The 12,616-nt window shown below is 22.4% G+C and overlaps 1 protein-coding gene across 1 annotated transcript; it reads left to right on the top strand.

The window, feature by feature from the left end:
- Positions 1-9,408: 9,408 nt before the first annotated feature.
- LOC105366146 (G kinase-anchoring protein 1-A) lies at positions 9,409-11,985 on the top strand. The gene is made up of 6 exons (XM_011504475.1): positions 9,409-9,673; positions 10,088-10,153; positions 10,555-10,789; positions 10,971-11,204; positions 11,269-11,423; positions 11,862-11,985. The coding sequence occupies exons 1-6, from the start codon at positions 9,509-9,511 to the stop codon at positions 11,892-11,894; spliced, it is 888 nt and encodes a 295-aa protein (XP_011502777.1). The 5' UTR covers positions 9,409-9,508; the 3' UTR covers positions 11,895-11,985.
- Positions 11,986-12,616: the final 631 nt, after the last annotated feature.

Below are 12,616 nucleotides of genomic sequence, written 5' to 3'. Positions count from 1 at the left end.
ATTTAATATCGAACCTTCATTGGCCAATACTTCAGCAACGGTTGTTGATTCAATAAATTGTAAAAATCCATGCCGTGTACTAGTTGCAAGAACCCTAAATAATTAATAAATTGTTCAAATTACAATCATGAAATGTCAAGTTTTATTTAATTACCTATAAGGGGTTAATTTTAAATCTAGATTTTCACGTCTTAATAATTTATCCATTAATGCTATAGTTTGTAAAATTAGTTGATCTTGTCTTAAGTCATCACCATGTTTAAAAATAGCTATGTATTCTGTATTTTCTGTAGTTAAAAAAGTTAATTTTGAAGGCATTAAAGCAGATTTAAACAGACTGGTTCTAAAAAGATATATTTAATAACAAATTAGTTGGGTATTATAATAGTATATTGTGTTTTAATTATAACAATACTGATAGATTTATTTTCAAAAATGCATATATTTACTTTTCTGGTATTATTCCTTTAATGGAAATATCTGGATCAAGCGGAAAAGGAATAGGTTCAAAATTTGAAAAATTAATCTTAAAATTGATATCAGCGTCTATTAATAATGATCTTAATCGTTCCATTTTTTTTTTACGATTACCACTTTCTCTGGCAACAATTTTAACAAGTGACAATAATTGATCAATAAATATTTTTTGCCTTGTTAGAAATGCCCATCTTTTTTGCCAAATATTATTACCATATGAAAGAACATTTGAAAACATTTTCATTACAGAAATGTACATTTCTCGAATACGAGTATCTTGTTTTGCAGTTATGATTGGATCAGGTTGATCTTCACATTCAATTGCAAGATACCAATATAAATAATTAGCTAATGTCGAATTTTGGCACGCGCGTGTTATAAGAAAAGTAGCTAAATCGGTTTGAGTATATTGGTTTTCCAAAAAAACATCAGTTTCTACTGATAGACAGGCCTATAAAAATAAAAAGTAAAATATATATAGGTATTGTATTTTACATTTAAACTCATCCAAATTCTATTTTCAAAACTTCTGTATTCATTAAATTACATTATTATTACAAATTTTATCAAAAACTTCAATGACTAAAATTGGAAAAATATCAATTAAAATTAATAAATATAAATTATTAGTTTCTTAAAATTGAGTTTTATAATTTTTAAAGTTGCTATTAATATATTAATATATTAATATTAATGCTTAAAATTCTTTAAAGAAATTTATTATATTAAAAAATTGATATAATTATTTGAGTTAAAATATTTATTTAATTTTAGATATTTAAATCAATAATTGAATTTAATTAAATATTAATAAATATTGATATTTCAGTAAATGAAATTTTTTAATGAATGTCTCCATAAAATAACTAATTTTAATTAGATTAAAAAATATACGAATATTTTTATTAGCATATCATACAACTATTTTAATATATAGCAATTAGCATAGTTAAATACTTACAGTATTTCCAGATATTGATGATGAAATATTATTAGATTTATATTCTTTACTAATTTTTTCACTGTTATCAATTAATTCTCTATTTTTACTAAAAATTTCACTAGCAATTTTGATGCTTTCAAAGTTTTCATATTTCAATGCTTGTACTAATTGCAGTAAATACAACATTAAATCATCATCTAATGCATGATTTAAACGTTCAATTGCATATCTTCTAATGGCTGGATGTGTAAAAGCTGGTCCAAGTAATTCTAAAGCATCTTCAGGGTCAGGTGGAGCCCATAGAATAAGCATTTCTAAAGCTTGACGTTCCTCTCCAGCTACTTTCCAATTTACACATTTTATAAATTTTGTAAGTGCTTTTTTCTGGGTAGATAAATAAAATCGGAATTTCCAGATTAGGTCTTGTTCTTCTGTAGAAAGTGCAGTAGTAGGTGGATATGATAATATAGTGTTTAAAGCATCACGAACATTAGATGTTGGTTTTAATTCTTTTGTATTTCCACCACTTCGTAAACTTCTAGCTAATTTATGATGTTTAGCTTCCACTAAATTTTCCTAGAATTAATTTTCTCTTATAAGTTATACAAAATTACTATTAATTTTTTAAGAAATTTTTTAATTTAAGAAATAAATAATTTTTGCAATTTAATTAAAATTAAAATGGAAGGATGAATTTTATTTAATATGTTTAAAAGCAAACTTTAAATACTTAAACTTTAAATATTTCTTCTTGACATTTCAAGGAATTTTTGATCAAATAACTATTTAAACATCTAAATACATTAATCTTAAAAGAATGTAAAGCTTTAAATAAGTCAATAAATCTTAAAAAATTACTGGATTTTTATAAAATAGTAATATAAAATAGTATATTGTATCTACTATAATAATATAGTATCATCAATATTTTCAATGAATTATAGCTTTACATTTATATTTACTTTATTTACAATCTTTGAAAATAATGTTCAATAATTATTCAGAAATCATAAAATGTCATGCCTGTAAAATTTCATAATCTGGAAAAGTAACAACATCTGGTTGTGATCGATGTTGCACTACTTCATCTCCATCCTTTTCATAATATACAATAGAATACTATAATTAAAAAACATGTATAGTACAAATATATAAATTTATAAAATATATATTTACTACAATGTTAATAAGAAGTTTTTAAAACCTCCAAGTACATAATCATATAAGTTAAAATGTTATAATTTCAATTGAAAACTTTAAAAAAGTTGTTAATATTGATTAACAACAAACTGTTAATTAATAAGTTTGAAATGACTTGGAGGTTATATTTCTTCTTTAAAAATGAATAAGAATATCACACACAGGTATTCCATCTATTGTAATTTGTGGAAATTCAACCATAAGGTATAAATAGTCAGAAGCTCTTTTTTCTTGTTCATTAATTAATTCAATTTCACGGAAAGTCAATCTATCAAGCCAATCTACTTTACTTATTTGTCCATTACGATGTTTTTTTGCAAGTTTAGCCAATCTATGCATTTGTTCTTTTCCGTGATCTCTTGCTTTACCTGGAGTTGTTGTAAAAATATCACTATTTGCTTCTAATCCTGGCCAAACTTTCAAATCAAGCATTCCTTGACGGAATACACCATGTTTGCCAAAGAGTGAAATCGTAGATCCACCTACTGGTATATGCCTTCCCGGTCCAGCACAATCATATAGAGTAATACACAATTGAGAATTACGAGGTAAATCAGCATATGAAATTGGTAAGGTTATCCATTGATTCCAGCTGTAACAAAAATAAAAATTTTATTATAAATTAATTATTAAACATTAATATTTGTAATAAAAACATTTTTCATAATTTTTAATTACTTCCATCTAGATGTAAAATGTTTATATGATGTATGAACTGGCAGTGCAAGTGCTCTCCCATTAGCATGTACTTGAAGAGAAGCAGCTAAATCTCCTCTTCCGCATCCCGACCCGAATAATCCAGAGTATTTTAATAGAGGATCAACTAATAACTTATCATATTCTGGTCGGCATCTTTTACCTTCTAATGTACCTCTAAAATGAAAATATTTAATAATACAAAAGTGAAATGATTTATATAAAATAATACGAACAAATAGTTCTATTATATCTACATCTTTATTTGTATTTTTGTTTCTAAAGAAGAACTATAAATATAACAAAATTTATCACTGCTATCTTCCATTTCAAATTAATTATTATCATTTCCCATGTAAATTATTAATCAATACTTTCGTCTACCAAAAATTATAAAATTTAACTTTCTTAATTACGATATATATTTTAAATGAATTTTTTATTTCTTAGAATGCCATAAATTTTTGACCATTAATTAATTCCAACATGCGCAATCGACATGTAAGCTCTTTTTGTTTGCATATGCGCAGAAATTTCTTGTACAGAAAAGTTCACATTGCGATATGCGCCAATAAATTAAAAAAAGAAAATATTTGCTTAAGTGTATATTTTAAATCTATAATTTTTTATAACTTTTCAAATTTTTCTAAAAATTAGAATAGATGTTATCTGCTCATCAGATATTTTTAACTTTTTTTTTAATAAATTTTAGATTTCTTAATGAAATTTTATTTTTTAAAAATTTAATTTTTTAACATATTAAGAGATTTAAAATTGATTTGTTTGTTACTGAGACAAGGCTATGTTTGAATGCTGATTAACAACGTGGATAAAGAGATAATGTTGGGTCTCTCTTACAATGTCCTGATTCTAAAGTTAAAATCCTCGTAAGCTCCCAAGATTTGATATCGGTAAATTCAATCACGTCAGTTAAAAACAGTATATCTTTGTAATATTTTTATATCCTTTTAGTAGTATGATTACTGAAGTCTTATTTAAGTAGTTTTTAATATGTAGTGCTTATGAAAGTTATTATTTTCAAAAATATTCCGAGTCCAATTAATGTTTATACATTTAAAAAAAGAGCAACTACTTCTATATAAGAAAGTCCAAAAGGCAATTCATAAAAGAAGTTATGGACAGAGTGGTTCAACATTTATAAAAAATTTCAAAAACTAAGTGACATATACTTATCTTGGCAATATTTTCAACAATGCATTAAGCTCATTACATGTCTCATTATACCTCTACAGAATGCATGATAATCAAGTTATTAAATCGTGACGATTTGGTATAAATTTGTCCAATTAGCCGACTACTGAAATTTCCAAAGAAATTGTATTTCTTCTTGGCAATCAATATCATTTCAAGATGCTTGCTTCGTTATTTATGTGCTATACCGAAAGACACTACGAAACTCTATTATTGCTATTTTGTAAGTACTATATTATTGACTATACTAGTTGACTCAATTTAGAAAAACTATATTGTCAAATTTTTATTTCAAAATGGCTTTTGAGTTGCAAGTGAGATGATATGAACTTACACATCGATATTGAGTAAAGAATATAATAAATAAATAATGGTAGGTATATTTAGAGTTATTTGTTTTATTCTGAAAAATTAACGTAGATGCAGATAGCACTTCAATATCAAGAAAAGCAAAAGATGCCAATAAGATTTTGTTTGAAATAATACAGTAAATTTTAAATAGTCAATAAGGTGGTTAAGTATATTTTATGCAAATTGAAGTTAAAATTTATTAGTACCACACACTGATCATTTTAATTATCAGAAAGAAACAAATGTTAATATCAATTGAATAGATAATATGGTTTTAAACAAATTATTTACCTATTTCTAGTGCTATTTATAAATATTAAAAATAACCCTATGATAGTACAATCATTTTACTATTTTCGTTATTCAAATATATATTTACGTATGTTAATTATGTATATTTACGTAATGTTAATTTTTCATTTATTTCATATATTTTCTATCCGTTTTTTTTTTAATTCTATTAATTAATTTTTAAGAAAGTTTTTTATTGCATATATCGAAGAACTTTAAGGATACATTCGTAGATAATTATTAATGATAAACTAGTATTTACAAACGTGATATCTAAAAAGTAAACATTATGAGGAGTTGACTAGGTTTTAATTATATAACCTTTTTAAAATTAGCACTCAAAGTTTTATATTTTACCATTTATACCATTTATAAAATTTTCATTTCATTTAAATTTATTAAAAATACATTAAAAATTTATGAGTATGTCTTTGATAATAACATAAAAATTTTAAGCTTTTTTATGAATGCATTATTCCTTAATCATTGGAATTTAATAATATTTTACATATAGTTAAATATAAATATCATTTTTTGTAAAATTTGATATTCAAATTTTAAGTTCAGGACTGTACTATCTTTGTTTTCAAGATTATTTTTTTTTAAAGATAAGAATATCTGCACAAAATTTCAATGTAAAATAATAAATTCAGTGTACAGTATTTACAATAGATAAATCTGTAAATATAAATATTGCTTTGAATAATCAAAACGTACTACTATTATAATAAATAAAATGAAATTAGAGATAATTTTTAAAAAATAGTCTAATCGAAGATTCTATTACCTCGAAACATGAATCATAGTTAAATAATTAAGGAAACTTTAAGGAACGCTTTTATTAACAAATAATGTATTTTTTAAGAGACGCGTACTAAAAGCTAAATTGAATTATAGCTAATTGCAAATTTTTAATTTTCTAAAATAACATGTTTTCTACTCTTATTTTTATGTTAAATTAATATGTACGATTTTGTAAATATTAAAAATTTTATTTTAAATACTGATAGTTAATAAATCAATATTAGTATTGTACTGATAAGACTATCCACAAGAAAAGTTATAGTGAAGATAATCGTGAGTTAAAGTGGGCAGTAGAATGTTTTCTCGCTTTCATATGTATTCAACTAATAATTGATGTATGATCACCTAAACATGATTGGATGATTAGAGTAGTATAAATAATAAAAGAATTTAGCTTATCTCCATGGTAATTGTTACACAATCAAACAGTCAAATCATGCGACTAAATAAATAAAATTCAATGGAAAAATTCAGTTATAATGTTTTTAAAAAATATTATCCTAACAATTGGATCATAGAACGAATATGATAAAAAAACTCTCAAGCATTGTAGTTATTTGTAAAATAAAAAGAATCAAATGATAAAATCTTAGTTCATTTTTTGCGAAAAAATATATTATTATTCAGGATTTGCGTTTTTGTGTTTTGGTTCACCTGCGGTACACATTGAAATAGTCAGTGATTACAAAGCCAATGGTTTTGATATCTACATACAACAGAAGGATTCATTGCGGCATATGAAGATTCTCCTTATACATTGTATTTAGATTATGATATGACCATTATAGGGCTGATGAAGAGATCCAAGACTATGAGTGAATGTCACCCCTTAACTAGCTTACTATCCCAAAGATGGAGCTGGCAGCGGCTTGTTACTACCAAACTCGTGCAGTATAACCAGACTACATTGAACGTAACTGTCACATGGATCAAATCTCGTGCATCACACTGAAAGGACTTGTGAGAACCAGGACACTGGATTCAGGATGTTACTTTAAACACTCACTCGAATTATGTTACCAATACGTATGCTTGTAGTACCATACCAATCCCTTCGGCTGAAAAACAATCATCAATGAATTTGCTGATGGCGCACGGAATGTTCAAGATTGAATTAATGTCCAAGACCGTTGGCTCTCGGAGTTATTGATCCCTTGAGCTCTCACATTTCTGTAAACATTTGGGTCCGAGAATTCTTGAATATTTGTAATGTTTTGGTTTCAACGTCCTACTTTATTGAGTTTATTGAGCCTCCGCATAGCAACGTCGATTGGAATTCTCCTACTTTCTTCAACTTTGTTTTCCTAGCGTTCTCAAAACTTCTCAAACGTTCACGAGTTAGTCTAGATTCTGTATAGCAACATCTATCCGTTATTGCTAACTACCTTAACTGTATAAGGTAAGCATGTGACGAGCATCGCTTTCTCTTAGTGAAGACGCCACGACATGAAACACTTTTTCCCACCAGTAAACTGGTGATGAGAGCCAAATCCAACTATCCTGGTCCTTCGACCATTGGATGATAATTATTAACTTTCGAAATGCTTGCAAATTATGCAGCAATCAAATGGATATACGAAAAATTTTTAAATATTGACAATATTTTATATTTTACTAAAATTTGTTATATATAAAAACAGATAAAAATTACTTTAAATTTATATAGATCTAATTTTCCATTAGTTGGAAATAAATATAGTTGATATAATTAATTTTGTTTTATTAAAGATTTCAAAATATTAAATAAGTTAAATATGATCTAATGTACAATGATTTTAAAGTAAATATTTAAATATTGATACATATCTATAAGTTATATAATTATTTTTAATAGAATATCTAACACATTATTTAACATTAGTTAAAAATGGTTATTTCCTTATCAGTATTAAATGATTATAGACTTAATTTTTATTTATATTTATAATTTTATATTAAATAATAGATAAAATATATATAATTATATTATATAATTTTACTTAATATTAAATATTATTATTAAAGGTATTGTAATAAAACCATTTTAATAATAATTTATATATAGTTTTATTTTAATAATATTATTAATTTATATAATTTATATACATTTTCATAATGTAAAAACGATAAAAATCCATATAATTAATGTAAAGTTTGAAATCCATATTTTACTATAATTTATAATATTATTTTAAATATAATTCATTTTAAACAATATTCTATAATAAATGGGATCACTTTTATATTTGATCATTAATTGAAATCATCAGTATTACAAATCTATTTTTAAAGACGCTAAAGTGTTGATCATTAAGTTTTAGTATCAAATATTATATATAAATCTTAACTTCTTATGAAAGACAATAATTTTTTAATCTTTTAACAAACTTACGTTGTGAGATAAATTATAATCAACCAAAACATATAAAAATTATTTTTAAAGAAACAACTTATTAATGAATAAATATATTAAAGTTTGTTTATTTATATATAATCAAGCATTGGCAGAAAAAATTTAAATGTAAATTTAAATTAAATTTAAAATTAAATTTAAATTTAAATCTAAAATTTACATGCATACAAATATTATTTTATTAAAGTATTTTATTAATATGTGTTTGAATTGATCTGAATTAATTTTAAAGCTATTAATTACACTTAAGTACTTCACCTTTAATTTTTTCTCTTCATACTTCCATGTATTGTTCTTTAATTATAATTAAAAAAATGCATTAATACACAATAATATGAAAATGATATATTTTTAAAGCATACTTATATATTTTTTTAATAGGGTATTTTATTTATAACTGTATAATACGAATATTTAAAATATTAATATATTCAAAAATATTTCGTTCAACAAATATATTATCACAGATTCAATATTTGTAATAATTATTAATTCTTAACAATGAATTCTATTTTATTATTCTACTAATTATATATTACAATAAAATCATGTGTAATAAATTTCATATTATGTATCATTTTTGTTGCTTTACATTACTAACGTAAAGCAATGATTCTTTATGTAACTAAATAAAATTACGAGTTGAAATTTCATAAGTTACAGTTCAATGATTCTATCACTATTTAGATAAGTAAAATATAAATTTGGAAAGTTTTTTGATATACAAAAGATTTACGCAATAATGAATTGATAAATCTTTGAGTTAAACTTTGGAAAATCATAGTTTTATTATAAATACTTTTTACAAATAAATTATAATTATTATTATTCATTATTAATTATTTTATAAATTTATAAATAAAAAGTTTACTTATTGTTAAGTATTACTAATAATATATCCAAATTCAATATTAATTTTTAAATATTTACAATACCAATTCCGATTTTGATTAGTTTTTTATTCTTTTATTAACAATGTCATTGTTAATAACAACTAATCAGTATAAACTTACCGCGCAAACTCTTAAAAAATAAAGATCAATCTTCAGTACTATCTTTGTGTAGGAGTATCGTCATAGGAATTTTATGCCTTGGATTCTTGAGTATGTTCATTTTGTATAATTATAAACTATTTATAAAAAATGGTGACTACCGTCCCGTCTCGATTTGCTGTACTAACTATTGACGATGATGATTACATAAAAAGAAAATCTCACAAATCTGTAAATACAAAAAATAATACAGAAGTAAAGGATGAAAAACAAACTAGACTCCATAAAAAAAATTATAGAAGAAAAAAAAATAAGGTAATTATGATACATTTAAAGTTTTTAGTATGCAAAATTTAAACTTCATTAATTTTATCTTTGAAAATTCACAATTTGTATATCATATATTTGTATTAAATTTGAATATACAATAAGGTACTTGAAACTCGATTAATTATTCTTTAAATTTATGTTTATAAATAATACTATTTAAATTGTGATTATGGGTAATAAATATTAATATTCCAATATGGTAAAGTTATAGTAATTATTTTTTATAAGTAAATTAAAATTATATAAAAATATTAATTTATAAGTAGTTACATTAGTTAGTTTTTAAAATTTCATAAAACATTCAGGATTAAATTGAAATTATAATTAAAGTTAAATTAAAATATTGTATTTATTATAGTCATAAATCATATAGTATATATGAAAATTTTGAAATTTTAGGAAAAAGAAAAAAAAAGCAATATTAATGTACAAGAATGGGAGCAGTGGAAAAGAAAGGATTCAATGGTAAAAATATTTATACATCAGCAAAATTTTTATTTTTTATTATTATTATTTTTAATTAAATAAATTTTTAAAAAATTATATAGATTAAATTATTCTCTATAAATATATTAATAAATCTCTATAAATCTATAAATATATAAGTAATAAAAAAAACTAAAAAACAAATACTATTTTTATTCTTGAATTTTTTTTAATATATTAATTTGACTATAATTGTTTAAAAAGTATACCATCATTATGAATTTTGGTATTTCTAAATTTATATATAAGAAAAATACAATAAAAATTAATCAGTAAATTTAGTGATTTAAAATTTATTAGTTTTGTTACAAAATGTTAATTATATAAAAAATATAGACTGTGTACAAATTTCATAAATGAAATATTTGTTTGTTTTTAAGGTGATTGAAAAAACTTACGAACAGGAATTAAATGAAGCTATATTATTGTCGAAATTATCATATGAAGAAACACAAATGGAAATGAAACATAATGTAGAAAATAATGGAAACAATGTCAAAAAAAGTAACAAAAAATCAAAAAAATCAATGTCATTAGAAGAATTTAATAATTTTAATGAGTACGTGGCAGAAAATAAAGAATTAAAAATTAAAAAAGAAGAGAATAGTTTAAAAGGTACAATTTATATATATATAACAATCTATAATTTATATTACTATAATTAAATTTCATTTTATTTCGAAAGTGTAAAAGAGAAATAAGAATTAAATTAATTTATTATTATATCATTAAGTTTTTATTTAATTTGGTATATTGTTAACATTTATTTTGTAATTAGATACTGCATTTTTTCAAAAAATTGAAAAAGAGGCAAGTAAAGTACTTACAAAAGAAAAAGAAAATTCTGCATTAAAAATAAGGTTGCATCAATTAGATGATGGTATAACATCAGCTCAATTAAAAACTGAAATCGAAAAACGTGATAGTATTATTGAAAAGCTTAAAATTGAAATAAATCAATTAAAAGAAGATGTAAACAATGTAAAAAATAGAAATAGAAGACTTTATCAAATACTTCAACAAGGTGAAAGTAAGTGTAATTTCTATTTTTTATTTTAATATTTTAATATAATTCATATTTAAATATTTCTTAGTGAAAGATAAGGCAACAATTTTAGCTGAAGTAATTAAATTACATGAAATTAGAGATGAGCTGACAACAGAGGTGACTTTACTGCATGCACAATTAGAACAAGAAAGATCTAAAACTCGTGCCTCTTTTACTGATATTAAAACAACTAAACAAAATGTAAGTTAACTGAAGTTAAATATTTATTTTGTTTGGCAAGTATGTAACTTAAATTAAAAATTTGAAACTTATTTAAATATCCTTTATGTAATTTTGAATTATAAAATTCATTAGCAATGAAACAGTTTAATACAATTTTTAAATTAAAAAAGAAGCAATATGTAACATGTATTAAGTATTGATGATGCATAATAAATATCAATATAAAGGAACTGTAATGAACTATTGAAGTTTAAAAATTATTATATATTATGATTATGAGGACAAGAGTACAACTAATATCAACCTCAGCATTCGTTATTAACAACATATTTAAAAGTATTTATTTCAATAAAAACAATAATACGTGCAATTTATTATAGATATATAATTATTAAAAAACTTTTAATTATATTGTTATTATTAAAGAATTAATAAATAATATTTTTCTATTTTCAGGGTAAAAAAAGACTGGGTAATGATAATATTTAAAATGCTCTTCATTTAAAAATTTTAATAATTTACGTACTCATTCGATGTAATATAACATTCTAATTATAAATTTTAATATTAAATCAATAAAATATACATGTAAAAAAAGCTTTAACTGTATATTAATAAATTTCTTATAAAATTTATAAAAGATGTATTTCCAGTATATAAGGTATGTAATGTTTCATACAAAATAACTGAACTTTTTTAAAAATGATTTTAAACATAGGTTATTAAATAAAATAATTTAATATATATTAAAAAATATATCTACGATCTTCGTCTGCATAATAGATTTATTATATTTTGCTTTTAAGACTTGTAAATTATTAATTACACAAAAAATGCTCTATTAGAATATGAATTTTTTCATGTATATTTCTTTTATTACTAAATTCGAAATATGTTTACAGAACAATGACGTAATCAGTAATCACTACTTCAGCTTATCATTTATCTTATTTCTCTATAGTTCTTATATTTTAATTTTTATATTTAAAAATAGAAATAATAGCCACATTTAGTTAATTAAAAATTATTGGTATTTTTTTTGCAATAGAATTTTTTAAAAGATTTATCTGTAAAAAAATAGTGTCCAAGCAAAATTTAATACAATTATTTCTAGGCAATATTATATATATATTATAAAATTTATTATCAAATAAAACATTTAAAATACTTATATTATTAAAATATGTTATTCTAGTCGATATTCTATCTTG

This window comes from Ceratosolen solmsi, unplaced genomic scaffold, assembly GCF_000503995.2.
Source record: "Ceratosolen solmsi marchali unplaced genomic scaffold, CerSol_1.0 scaffold17, whole genome shotgun sequence".
Classification (NCBI taxonomy): domain Eukaryota; kingdom Metazoa; phylum Arthropoda; class Insecta; order Hymenoptera; family Agaonidae; genus Ceratosolen; species Ceratosolen solmsi.
Note: the sequence above shows the minus strand (reverse complement) of the source record. Positions and strands in the feature narration are given on the sequence as shown.

Coding starts and splice junctions, on each gene's coding strand:
- LOC105366146 (XM_011504475.1), top strand. CDS start 9,509: ATGGTGACTACCGTCCCGTCTCGATTTGCTGTACTAACTATTGACGAT. Junction 9,674..10,087: donor ATAGAAGAAAAAAAAATAAG/GTAATTATGATA, acceptor TTGAAATTTTAG/GAAAAAGAAAAAAAAAGCAA. Junction 11,424..11,861: donor TTAAAACAACTAAACAAAAT/GTAAGTTAACTG, acceptor TTCTATTTTCAG/GGTAAAAAAAGACTGGGTAA.